This window comes from Phalacrocorax carbo, chromosome 14 (genome assembly GCF_963921805.1).
Source record: "Phalacrocorax carbo chromosome 14, bPhaCar2.1, whole genome shotgun sequence".
NCBI classification, from domain to species: domain Eukaryota; kingdom Metazoa; phylum Chordata; class Aves; order Suliformes; family Phalacrocoracidae; genus Phalacrocorax; species Phalacrocorax carbo.
The window spans coordinates 9,597,085-9,610,900 of NC_087526.1; the positions used below are offsets into that span (position 1 = coordinate 9,597,085).

The 13,816-nt window shown below is 43.0% G+C and overlaps 1 protein-coding gene across 1 annotated transcript in view; it reads right to left on the reverse strand.

The window, feature by feature from the left end:
- Positions 1–6,162: 6,162 nt before the first annotated feature.
- The window catches only part of RPRD1B (regulation of nuclear pre-mRNA domain containing 1B), a 28,234-nt gene continuing 20,580 nt past the window's right edge, over positions 6,163–13,816 (reverse strand). Inside the window, exon 7 of the mRNA XM_064465599.1 lies at positions 6,163–8,680. Coding sequence (XP_064321669.1) covers positions 8,531–8,680 — 150 coding nt within the window. The 3' untranslated portion in view covers positions 6,163–8,530. The remainder of the gene's footprint in view (positions 8,681–13,816) is intronic.

Consider the following 13,816-nt stretch of genomic DNA (forward strand, 5'->3'; position numbering starts at 1 on the left):
GCCTCAGCCTCCAAGGCAGCGCAGCCCCAGAAGCTAATGCAGATACCACGCATTCCTGGTGCATTTCTCCCGTAACAGGAATGGCACAATGCCAGGGACTGTACACAAAGAACAGGAAAGAAAGCCCGTAGAAGAAATTAAATGAACAGGTTTTGCATGCCCAGGCGCTTGTTGGGGCTGCCTGAGGGTAGCTGCCGGTGCGGCTGGAGAAAGCACCACCCAGAAGCTGAAGCACAAGAAACCCAATCTGGGAGCGAGGGAAAAGGGGTGGCTGAGCACAGGGATGTGGGGGGAGGAGGAGGATCTGTCTCAAGCCTGGAACAGGGGTCAAGACACTGCTGAAGATAAGCGCTTCCCACACCAGAATACAAACCTCAGGCTTTCTTCCCACAAACATTGTGAGAGCCTCCCTGACCTTGCTAAACAAACACCAGAAAAGCCATTACAGAATGGGTGGTCTCCTGCTGCAGCCACAGGTTCCCACATCCACAGCAGCCCCAGGCAGAGGGGACTTGCCTGACCTGGGCACTGCCTGCCCGAACTGGGGGACAGTCTGTAGCACAAGGGGACCCTGCTCAGTGCACAGCTGGTCTCCATCACCCCAACACTGCCAGTGGCTGTCGAGGTGTCCTGGCTGCAACATTTCCTACCCAGGACAACTCGTCCTCCGGCTTCACTTTCTGTTTATATTTAACATCAGACAAAATCTCCATGTGCAGTGTCCTAGATGTGGCTGTTTGCCTCTCCCGAGCCTGGCAGGGGGCCCATGGCCAGACATCCCAGTGCCCTGGCTCTGCTCACCCCAAGGGAGGACTGGCAGGAGCTGCCCACGCACCATCCCAGCCCAGGGGCAGGCAGCAGCCTTGGCTTCTGCTCCAGGTGAGGGGCTGGGGTGGGCACGGCCAGGCTCAGGCTTCGTGCATGGTAGCAGGTTATTTGGCCAACAAAATCTTTCGAAACAACCCTCCAGAAGGGCCACACGATCCTTCTCCCCTTACCTTGTGGAGGTTTAACCACCACACCTCTCCATCCTGCTTTTCATGTATGCAACCAGAGAACACAGCTGGGTGGCTGGGACCACTGCGGGGCTGCAGGGGGGATGTCAGAGGGGAGGAAGGGTCCAGCCCACGGGAGGGCTGAGGAGTTGCCACCAGCAGCTCTCCCAAGGGACAGAAACTGAGAGTGTCCACCCTGTGGTGTGTGAACCGGACAGGAGCTCCAGGAGAGACAGGGATGGGAATTCTCTCCTCCTCGTGCAGCTAGGAGGGTGAGCGGTGGGGACCACGCCAGTCCCCAGCTCTGGCAGCATCAACCCCCGAGACACAAGTCCCAGAAGCACAGACAGCCACAAAGGAGCAGCAGTGCCCGAAGGAGTTAACAGCATGAACCCAGCACTGCCTTCCCTTGTCAGGAACATTCCTCAGAGCCAGCAATGATGCACAGCCTTACTTTAAAGAGCATTTGTTACACACGGCTCTGCTGAGGCAGGTTTCAAGCTGCTCAATGCCTAGTTTAAAAATAACCGGCAGCTTCTCTGGTTCAAAGCTAGGTCCTGATAAAATAAACATTAGCACAGCTATTTCTGAAGGTCACTCCCATCCATCTGAGGCTCAGCAGAGCAAGGCTGCTTTGACGAGAAATGAGCTCGTAAGAGACTCCAAATGCTGCATTTATGGTTTGGCTCTGGGGTTTGCCTCTCTTTAGGGTTGGTTTCTCCCCCATTATCCAGCAACCACCACCCCCTTCCAGACTGTTTGCAGAGCCTAACAAATTAAGGCACCTCTGGTCAAGCCCACAGGTGTCTGCCCTACACACCTCAGTCGTTCTTTACAGACAGAGAAGAGCATGACCAGTCCTTTCCCCAGGCAGAACAAGCACCATTGGCTGCCATAGCTTGGGGACAGCTCTCCTGCACACATCCCTGAATCACTGAACGCTGTACTGTGCTACATCCATGAGACTCTTTGGCACTCTTGCCATGCGAGCAATAAATTATAAATTAAATATTTACAGCATCCTTTGCACAAGAGAATTTGTAATTCAGCATTAGCCCAAGCGCCAAAGCGATACGAGACTGTTTACGTGTAGAGGAGAGGTTATTAATACATCTTAGCTCACCAGAGATGCTGACTTGCCAAGAAGTGACCGTAAACTCATTTTAGACTTGAGGACCTTTAACTTGCCTTTGTTGATGGATCAAGAATAGAACAAACTGCCATAAATCAGAGCGCACACAAGTACAACTCTGTGGAATTTTCAAATCCCACTGCCTCTCTGAAGCCCTCCATCCTTCTCTGCAAACATGGGCACATTTTTACGCACACTGAACCAACCAGACACCTGAGGCACCGGCAAGCGGTGAGAGAAAAAACACATAATAAAACCCAGATGGCAAGTGCTCCCACAGGAAGCCATCCCCCTTTTCCAAGACCACAAGAGGTGCAGGAGACACCATGGAGAGATGCTTCGGAAAGCACGGCCATCAAGAAGAGCTACAACTCAAACAGCCTTTCTGTGCTGCCTGAACCCGTTTTGCAGCTCCCAGGAGGGAAGAGCCCACCAGCCCAGCCCCGTGGTTTCGGTCCCGGCTCAGCTCTGCTCCACAGTGCAGGTCCCTGTCCTACCCCTAGCACTGCTCCTGCCTGGGCTGGACTTACACAGACAAACCATTAAAGAGAGTGGGGAGAGTCAGCTGCAGCAGACGGGCATGCTTTTGGTCAACTACTTGTCTCTTCCCAGAAAGAAAAGACAAGACCCTAAATCTGCTTATGATTTATTATTATTTCTCATACCAATTCATTTCAGCAGCAGCACAACACTTGACCACAGTGACCCAGGCAGCCTGAAATACCACATCCCTGAGCAGAGGAAAACTCAGACACATGTATTTGAAACCATTTCTGTGCAGAAAGTGCTTGTTCACCATAAACATCTCCCTCCCGGGGCTGCGCTGCTGGAACCTGCACTGGTGGGTCCCAGAGCCTCCCTGCCCGCTTCCCGGCTGGCTTCCTACCAGCTCAGGGATGGAAGAGAAATGGCGCCAGCAGCTTGCTGCCACCGCAGGTGCCACGTCTGGGCAGGGCTATCTGCAGCGCTTCGCTGCCAGGTTCCTCCGCAAACCCCAGAACTGCCACACCAACACAGCCAAAGGGAAGCTGAGAGATTTTGGGTTTTCCCCACTGCTGCTAGCAGTGTGGCCGATCAAAGCAAAACAGAAGACCTATTTGAAGCTACTCAATCTCCCAAGACAAATACTAAGCCTCCTTTGCCTCAGAGCATCAGAAAAACTGTGAAAAGACACAGTTTTAGGTGAAGAAAAATGTTTCAGTTAACTCTGTGCCAAGAAAATACATGAGGCAGGTGCAGGGAGAATACAACTGTTTGTCCTATATTAATACATACTTTAGCCTCAGTTCCCCAGACAGCACAAAAAATATCTCAAAACCCATATTTGACAATGGCAGCAGAGTAGATGATTGTCATCTGCTGTGGCAATTAGAGTGGCAGATGTCCCATCATCTCACTGGAACAGCTGCTTCATCGATTCACAGAGCAGAAGCCGGGCAGTTTAGTAACAAGAACACGGGGATGTCAAGCACAGGGTTCGGGGCATATTCCCAGTGCTGCCACTCTTGCCCCGGGTGAAGGCCAACTCCACCCCTCGTCTCCCACCCTTCACATTGCCGCACTGCCAACCTGTGCAGGGCGTTTTGCAGCACTGATTCCCTCTGTAAGGGTCTTGGGCCCTCCTGCATTCTGGACCAGCATAACCATGAATTTTCATCTGCTCCAGCATATGTGGAGGCTTGGTAGGGTATTAGCCTTTATTGACCTTCTTGCTAAATGGTGTCATGTGAAGCTCCTACTGAAAATACAAATAAAGAAACAATTTTTCTACCTACTATTGCCTTCTAGCAGACTTTTCACATGATTCCTGCAAGGGGACAAACGGGAAGGAAGAAAGGAAAGGCTGCAGCAGCTTTCTGGAAGACACGAAGGCATTTACATTGTAATTCACACTCATTTCCTTTCAATCCTCTTTCCCCAAGACCTTGCTTTTCACAATATAATCCTTTAAAGAAGCTTATTTGCTCCTTGGGCTTTCTACGGAAGCCCTGATCTGGACACCTCACCAAGCCTCTCCACAGGCTTAGCGTGCTGACTGGCACGGAGGCCCTCCCCTGCACGTCCCAGATCCTCTCACAGCGAGCATAAAGCTGTGAAATCCAAACCCGCAGGTATGTAAAATCTCAAACAGATTCTTCCTTTCCAAATCAGGTGCGGCTCACCTCAACCAAGCCAGCTCCCTCCACCCCCAACCCCCCCCATCGTCCATCAGCCTCCTGCACTGTGAAACCAGCCCTGGTATTTCCTGTATCACAAAGCTTTCAGTCTGAGACTCTTTACTTGCCGTATTTTAACTAGAATATTTTTATCCTTCTGCTTTATAAACCACTGATTCAAACTCCACTTTCATTTTACTTGGCACCAGAAACAAAAATTTACTAAGACGGTACAAAAATAATACTTTTAGTGCTAATGCAACATCCTTATCTTTGTATTGCAGTAGTACTGAACTTCCAAGGCTTCCAAAGCTTCCCAGTTCTTCTGGCTCATTTTCCTTGCCTGTTTATCAAAAAACCTTAAAAATACAACTAGCCCCAGGGAACCTGGTGGGCCCCAACCTTACAAACCACAGCAAAGTTCACACAGGAAAAAGCTGATGCTGGTGGCACCTCCCTAACAGCAAGGGAAATCACTGGCAAACGTGTGTCCCAGTCTCACCCCACTAACAGACCGTCATGGCATTTATGGTGATGTTTCATTCAAATGTTATACAAGGTCATTTTTTTTCAGAGGGCATGAGATGAATTTTATATTTTTTCCATCTAATCCCGAAGATAAACACACACAAAGTACAGAACTGACCAAGGAACATATCCATGCTTGGCCCAAGTAAATGACTGGACTAAGCCCACAGCAATCTCACTCTGGGGCGAGACGTCAGGCACCAGGCAGCACAGCTGCTCACCACCTCCACAGAAAGCCTCCACCGCTCTGAAACTATGCCAGCCTTTCTTTCTCATCACCATTATAACCTGTGATCTTACAGACTTATGTTAGCTAACTAGGATCGAGTTCTCGCTGTCTACAGGCATGTAAACATTATGCAGCAATACCTGGCGAGTATGCAGAGTAAAGGGAACGCACACCAGTGCACTGAAGCAGTTAACTGCACAGAAAGCCGCATAACAGTCAAATATTTTTGGAGGCAGTTGTTTCAGTTCTTAAAAAAACACCAACCAAACCAAAAAAGCCCAAGAAAAAACTAGATTCTCAAAGGCAAGAAAGGACATGCAATACCTAGTCACATTGTATGCCTTTGAAAAGTCTCACTCTAGTTCCTACAAACACAACACAAAGGTGGCTTTTCACTGGAAGGAATTACATCAGACTCCCTTCTACTCACAGAACACTCTGTATCAAACTTCTGCAAGCCCTTTATGAAAGTAGTAATAAAAAGGTAAGCAGCTTTACAGATACTCTCCAAGGCATATGAAACAATTACTAAGTTCGCCCAAAGAGACCACTGCAGAGTAGTTGATAGGAGCAAAGAGCCTCTAAACCTCCCCCCAAACCTCCAAGAGAATTAACACCCAGTAAGACCTGAAGACCCATCTCCTCTAAAGCAGAAAGGCTTTGATTACACAGTATCACACTGTAACAGCGGCTCTTGATGCTTGTACAGGGAAGCCAGTTCCCTGGCATCCAGGTCTGGCTTTTGATTGTTTCTTTGTATTTTTTTTAAGAGTAATTATTTACGTCCTCCATATAACTTAAATTAATTTATGAATTAACAAGCTAGCGTTCTGTATCTTGTGCCCCTCGAATCAGAGGTTAGTGCAGGGGAGCATATTTTAATTTTGTTTGTTGCAGTAATCATCTGAGAAAGTTGCACATTGATTTGGCTTACAAGCTGTCAGAAAGTGTGACTGTAATTGACAAACTCAGAGGATACTCTACATCTACAAACACTAATGTAAGGACCATTCAGCAGTCACTGCCTCTGATTTTAGAGGACAAAAAGACCAAAACAAAACCCACAGTGCGCCAGAGCAACACCTTCATTGTGGAAAAAAAAAAAAAGTAAAACCACTACTATTCAATGACACCCTCTTTATTCAAAAATAGATATCTATGAGACATTTCAGAATATACTGCTGTCACAAATGGCAGCCTATATGTCTAAATTAATTCCTAAATCAATTCATATACAGATTTAAGCTTTTGTTAAAAAAAAAAAAAAAGACACACCTTGGGGAAATCTGTTTAACCTTGAGAGAATGTCACCCAGTTCACCAGACGCCCTTTGCCCAAAAAGTAAAACAAATAAAATTAAAAACCACAAGACTTCATTTAAATTAAGCAAAATAAAACACACACATATATTTGGAAAAAAAGAAATCAAAAATTTTCAATTGAAAAAAAAAAAAAGAGACATACAACTATCTCACATAAGATCTGCCCAAAACAACAGCGTGAGATGTCAACACATTTGTCTACATATTTTTTTGACAGCTTTGTCTTATAATAGATACACATTCAATCAATGGTCAAAATAGTTATTGGTTAAAACAGCCTCAGGGTAACTCCGTGAGCTGAGACAGGATAGAAATGAGTCTTTTGGTTTGGGTTTTTGAGTTTGGGGGAGAGGTGGGGGTTGGTTTTCATTTTTGGCCAGAGCAGAAAGAATGTACAGTGCTTTATCTAAATAATGTTTGGACCATAAAAGGCTGTACAATCAAACCAATTCGTGGAAAGATCAGTTCTGCCACTGGAAAATTTCCTGTAAACTAAAAACACATTTCTTGGCTGGGCAGTAAGGGTGCAAGGAGCTTTAAAAAAAGAAAACTAAAGAGGACAAAATGAAGTGTCAGTAAGGAAAGGACGTGAGCTTAACAACTTAATGACCAAAAAATGTTGTATTATTTGTTTTAACTGAATGCTGAATAGGCTCTGAATACCCTGTAAAATAAATTAATGAGGATGCAGAACAAGCTTTGCATTTCTGTAGGTTTCCTCTCATGTCTTTCACAACAGCAGCTTAAGACTATAGGGAGGCACAAACACAGCACATCACTTAAACTAATTTCAGCCTCTGTTACAAAACCTGTATTATCAGATCAAGTGTTTCCAGAAACTTAAAATGTTTTATAGTGAGAGGTGTTAAATTTAAACAGAATTGTTACCCAAATTGGAATGGTTTTCAGTGATCAGAGTCCAGCTTGTTAGACCTAACACACAAACTGAAATGTAACTACATCCATGGCAGCTAAAACATTAGCTAGCAACGTAATAGAATTAGAAGTATTAATTTTGCCCTTTTTAAAAACTTTTCCTGATTATAAAAATCAACTCACAATAATCGGTGACACAAAATTAAGTACATCCTTCTAATAGCTACATGTACAGACATGGTACATGTGCATACAGGATATGTGCATATATATGGGCCTATTTTCTATTTAAATAAATATTTATACCACATTTAACTTCTGTGCATCAAATAACTTCACTAAAGCTATGGAGAGAATTTGTAGAATACTATTTTCAATGTAACCATCCTCAGAGTAGGTCAGACAGTGCCTGTCACGGGGACATCATCAGCTGCAATACACCCTTCCAACCTCTCAGTTTGTTAAACCAAAGCTTCTATGACCATCTAATTTTGTATAACAAAGAGGAAAATGTGGTATAAATCTAAGGTAGCTAGAATAAAATTTACTTCACTTTCATTTAGGTAATATCCAGTTCTGCATTGCTCAAAGTGTAAATTACGAAGCTATCTCTAATTCACAAAGAAAAGCTGCTTATTTTTATTGCCTGTGGTGTATTTCAGTTTAGGTACAAGCCAAATAGGAACGATCTCCGTGTCAGCCCCACAACACAGAATGAGGAACTGAAGATTCAAGAAAAGTGTTTCTCTGTACCATTGCTCAGTAGACGCCACCTTCTTATGTTGACATGGTACAGTAGCTGCACACATATACACATCCCTACAAAGCCCACTAGCCACTCTACTGCTCTCAGAGATGAGGTTTAGAAACCCAACTAAAACAGACAAGACTTATTCAGAAATAATATAATACTTTTACAGAAAAAAATGTTATATGGTCAACCTTTCTTTGAAAACTTACCAGGTAGGTATGTACATGATTCTCATTGCTTTTGTGGGGGTAACAAGTGCTAAGAGCAAACAGCAACTAAAGAGTATGGAAAAATATGAGAAAAAGTTTGCCTAAACGGACTATCCCCACTCCCTTTAGAGCTCACAAAAACTCGCTCTTTTTCCTCCCCTTGATGTGAGCCAGTGTACACAGAGAGAGGGTGAGCATGAGCAGCCAAGAGGTTGAAAGCAGGGTCTGCAAGTTCCTTCCTACTGTAGATCTTGGAAGACTGGATTTCCAGTCAACACCAGAGTCTTCTTACTTCTGCTGGTAATAATGGAAACCAGGGGACACCATTTGTTCTAGTCTGTTGAAAACAGGTCACCAGCAGACGGCAGAGGTGCCAGACCTCCTGTGACATTGGGCAGCAGTGACAGATCTGGAAGGCTCTGGATGTGGGATTTCAGCTCCTTGCGCACCTGGGTTACCCGAGCAAGCTTCTGTTTATATTCCTGAGGGAAAGAGACAAGAGAATGAAGATTAAGCACAGGTTAATTAGTCTTTTTAGTTAAGCTAGGAGTATTGTCCAGGTGAGGATTCTGGGAGAAGGTGGCATGGGACTGCTCTCTGAGCAACTGCTGGAATGACTGCAGAACCTGTCATCTGCACCCAGATTCACAGCCTGGTATCAACAGAAAGTCCACAAGCTTTGGCATCCCAAAATTACTAATCCTGTCCTGTGTTACTTTAACAGAAGCTATGTAAAATGTCCCCAAACCTGCACCCACTGGGGCCTGGTAAAGTGAGAAGCGTCATTACACAGCTGCTCTATTCTTGTATTCCTCCTCAGGCTACTGACTTCCACCCACTGCTGGAGGAGGAACACTGACTGAATGTTCTTCAGACACACCTCTACTGACAAAAGCAGCAGGCTGAGGTACACCAGAGGTATTAGTATTACTATGCTGCTAAAATGCTTGGTTTTTTGTCCAGCTTGATCAATTCTAAATATTTAGATAATCCTGTTTTCCCTGTCAAGTCAATCAAAACCAAGTTTTGATTGTGAAATAGGGTCTCATCATGAGTTGTGTAACAACTCATAGCAACCTCAGCAACTGTACTGTCAGACTGGCGTGTTAGCAAAGAGAGAAGTATGTGTATGATTGCTAAATGTAAACCAGAGAAAGACACATCCACAGTGATTTGAAACCAAGCAAAATACAGACACTAAAATTTCAGAATTTTACTACAAAGGAGAAAAACAGTAAGTGAAAAAATCCCTGAGTAGGAAATGTGCAAGTTGTTTATCCATAAATGAGGTCTGCATTGAACATTAAAACTCCAGTAAGAAACATTTATCCATCTTCAGAAATCTCCACAGTCTAAGAGACACCAGATAACAGTGACTAGTATTTCATAATGAGAACACAGAGGAAGAGTTTGGACCCTGTAAATGAAAGAACCGTATCTTGTTAAATTATGTTTAGAGGCCATTTAAGAGCAGACCAACACATACCCGAGTCATCTGACACAGAAGTTCAATTAAAGATTGATGTTCCTAAAATTTTCAGTCTTCTGATTCTAAAGATTTATTTAACAGTCACAGAAGACAGCTATTTAAGTAATAAAAAACCAGCATCACATCATTTCTGTTGGAATGCACCAGTCTTTATCCAACTATAAGTGGCATATTTTTCATGGCATTTCCAGAACACAGGAAACAATAAGCTTAAGAAAAATAGTACACAGAATAGGCTTCCATACAGTCAGTTGTAATATTAACTTTTCATTTCTTAATTACTTGGCAAAGAGAAGAATTTACCAGAGAACAGAATTTTATCTTTGAAGATCAAATAAAACTAGGCACACATTTAATCACAGCATTTTTCTGAAGAGTTTACAACTTTAATCCAGTCTTTCTAACCTTTTCAGTGGTGGAAATTCTTTTCAACCTTCTCCAAATATCGAAGCAGAGCAGTTCCTACAGGGGCTATAGGCAATGAGTCTACACTTTCTGTGTTTCATTACTTTGAATTAGAATAGTGACAGCAGCAGATGATTGCAACAACTCAGAATACCCCTGCACCTGGAATACCTATATAAATATATTCCGTACATTTCCTGCCAGTATCGAATAAGAATGTCCTTTAACAGCCTGCTTCAAACTTAAATCCTTTTATGAGACTCAGCAAGTGAACATACCATCATAACCAAACACTTCTGTTACCGTACATAGGATATACACTGATATAATCAAGCTCAAACAAAGCTCTACCGGCTTCACAAACTAAAGCGCACTGTTCTCAAGCCTAGAGAACAACAAAAAACAACTCAGGAGAAGGTGTGCCCATTAATTTAGGATTGCAAGGATTTGTTTTGTTTTAATGGAAGATAAGATCAGAATAAGAATGCGCCCCATATCCCTAGTCACACCATTTTGGGAAATACTTAAATAGGGGAACAAGTCAAGAAAGTCGTGTTACAAAGACAGAGAACCAAAATGGGAAAATACCCCAGACTGTTAAGCATGAATACAGAACAAAAGCAGGTAAAGAGGAAAGCCATGGAAGTACTTCATTCTGACACTTAGCATACTTCTCCAAGAGAATGTGGAAGCCAACGCTGGGGAAAGAGAGAGATGGTAACGGAGTGCTCTGCTCAAGGCTGGCATGTCACAAATAACGTGAGGCAGGGAGATAGCAGAACACCAGCTCCTGCACATATGGGATATAGACAGCAAAAATATTTATTGTATTCCAAATGCTTACAGGTAGAAGAAGGCAGCAAGATTCAGCATCTGCTTTTTGCTGTCCCATCTTAAAAAAAAAAAAAGGTACAAAAGAAAACCCCAAACCTGTAATTCAAGATACTGTCAGGGAGTGATGGACATCAGTGTCAGGAAAGAAAGGGCAGTGCTTTCTCAAAAACGCCAAACTCTGCCAAGAGTAAATATCAGCAGGTTTTTTTTTTTTTCTGTAGTAATTCTTGCTAAAGATAGGAAAGAAATCAAGAAGGACAAAGCAGCTGGCAAGTCCTCCATGTCTGATAAATGGGTAGAAGGTGCAATTCCAAGCATAAACCAAAAAAATTCCTCAAAATACTGCTTGAATTTCCAAGGTCCATGCATGAGAATTCTGTAAAAACAGGTACAATGCAACATCTCTCTCCATGGGAAGACTAATGTCCTGCCACTTTCAGGGCAAAACTGACAGGAAGACAAGGATATGCTACTTCTAGTAGACAATCAGGACTAGGACACAACAGTTTTTTAGCCGAAGATGATTTTCTTGACTATTACAGTTGTATTAGATAAAAAAAAACATTAATTTCCTGATAGAATGGTTTAGGGGAGTGAGAATCTTTCCAACGCCTTCCTCAATTGCCCAGCTCTGCAAAAACAGGCTGACAAATGAAGAACCATGTATGCAAACTGCACTTCTGGCAAACATACAGACTTAGGAGCAAGTCCTCTACACATTAACAGCAGCAACCTGTTCACAGATTTAGTTAACAGCATCAAATGTTTAGGAAAATATTGCTCTTAACATATCCCCATTTTTAGGGATACTCTACATTGAGAGCTACATGGAGTACTGAGCTATCAGAAATACCTTCTAAGTTTGAACAGAGACTTCTGTACATATATGACGACAAAGAAAAAAAAAATCAAGTCACCTTGAGAACCACATCCATCCAATTCTAAGTAATTCTACCTTACTAGTAGGTTAATACAGGCATTAACTAGTCCACAAGTCCACACAAGTCTTTGTTAAAAAAGCGAGGCCTAAATCCTACCTGTTGGTGGGTGGGGAAGAGAGGAAAAAAAAAAACCAAAGCAAAGACAGCAGCCCCACAACCATTAAAAACTCTGGCTCAGAAAAACATCACTACATTCAGGAATGGAAATTATGTTCTAAGGGAGTAATCCAGGAACGAAGACTTCCTAGAAGAGATGAATACTTGCTGGAGAGATTTGATACACAACACAGATGTTAGAGAACTGTCTTCTACAACACTTAACGCCTTCCATCTGCTCTGGTACCGAAACATTGTGCTGATTTGTGGCAGAGCTATAAAGGGCTTGAGAGACTGGATGCCAAAGCTGGGTCAGGGAGTGCTGACTGCACTGAAGCACCTGGCAGGCACACCAAGCCAAGAACAAGGCAATCAAAGATGGGGCATCAGTGATAGAACCTGGAGGCAGCCCATCATTTCTGGGTGGCTGCTCCTGGAAGCAAAATTTCTGAAGTCCTGCTGCAACATGCAGAAATCACCTACCAGGGAGACTCTATCCTTCATATGAAGTGCAAAGCATATTTATTTGTATTTGCCATTTGTAGTATGCAGGAGTACACCTCCGCTCCACTCAGGAATATGCATAAGCAGAGACATATAACCCTCTTCCAGGCTCAGAGGCTTTTTTTCCACAAACTGAGTTGCGGCCATAGTCTGCAACGTAGGACTCGGGAAGCAGGTTCAATGGGAAACCATGTTTTTCCATGTATCCCATGACATGCTTTGAAACTGCATCTTGCAGCTTCTTGCATAAGATCCCTCCATTCTATAAAACTGAAAAAAAATATGAAGTGCATTTAAAAGAAACTGCAGCTTTCAGAGGTCTTAGTTTGTACTCCATGTGTCTAGCTAATTGCTGTGCTGCATAGTAGGCTTTCATTAAGATTAATAGCATTTGGATGCTATTTACTTTTTTTAGACAAAATAATGAGATCTTTGCTGTAAGCAGGAGTTTCAGAATGATACAGAAAAAACTGGCGCTGTGCCACATGAATGCTTTTGCTAATCAACATTCCCTTTCAGTATGTGGCATTCTACATCCACAGGGGCCAAGTGAATTAGATATTTAGTCCTTGAAACAAACACAAAATCAGAATTAAACAACACTGAATGAATCTGACCACAGCATTTCATTCAAAAGAAGCCTTGCATGAACATTAAAAAACTGACTGTAATAGACACGACAGCGAATTCATTCTGAGGATGGCTGCACGGCTTGTTCACCTTGTCGAATTACACAGCACGGACTTCATTTTATTTTAGCTTAGAATTTGCACTGGATACTTCAATTCCTGTGCTGGGTCAAGCAGTAACATGCTGTAAGTCATCACAGCAATTGTATCTACTGAAAAACATCTAGTTAAGCATTAATGACAATTTAGAAAGTGAACAGGAAGAGCAGCCAGTCAGTCTCAGTTTTGATATGCTGTATCTTGAGCCAGATATATGAAAGCAAAAGACCACAGAAGTCAGGGGAAAAAAATGTGCCAGAGGCTCAACTGAAAATGTGAAAAGAGTACAGAGTGAAGTGAGAGGTTTGACAGTAATATGTTTATATAGTCTTGTAACATCTCTATTTAAAAACATTAAATATAGAACACTTAATACAGCAGGTTGATTAGGTATTCCTTAGCTTTTGCTGCTTGCCACTTAACCTATGTAAAGTACTTTTAAAACATAGTCATTAAAACATGTTAGAATAAGAATGTCACAGTGACAGTGTATTTATAGGAAATGACCACTATGAAGGCGTTGGAAGAAAATTACCAAAAATTAAGAGCTTTCTAAAGCAAGGATAACCAAGTTCCTGCCCAGCGAGTATGTGAACAGGATGTATAAGCCTTTGTCTTACA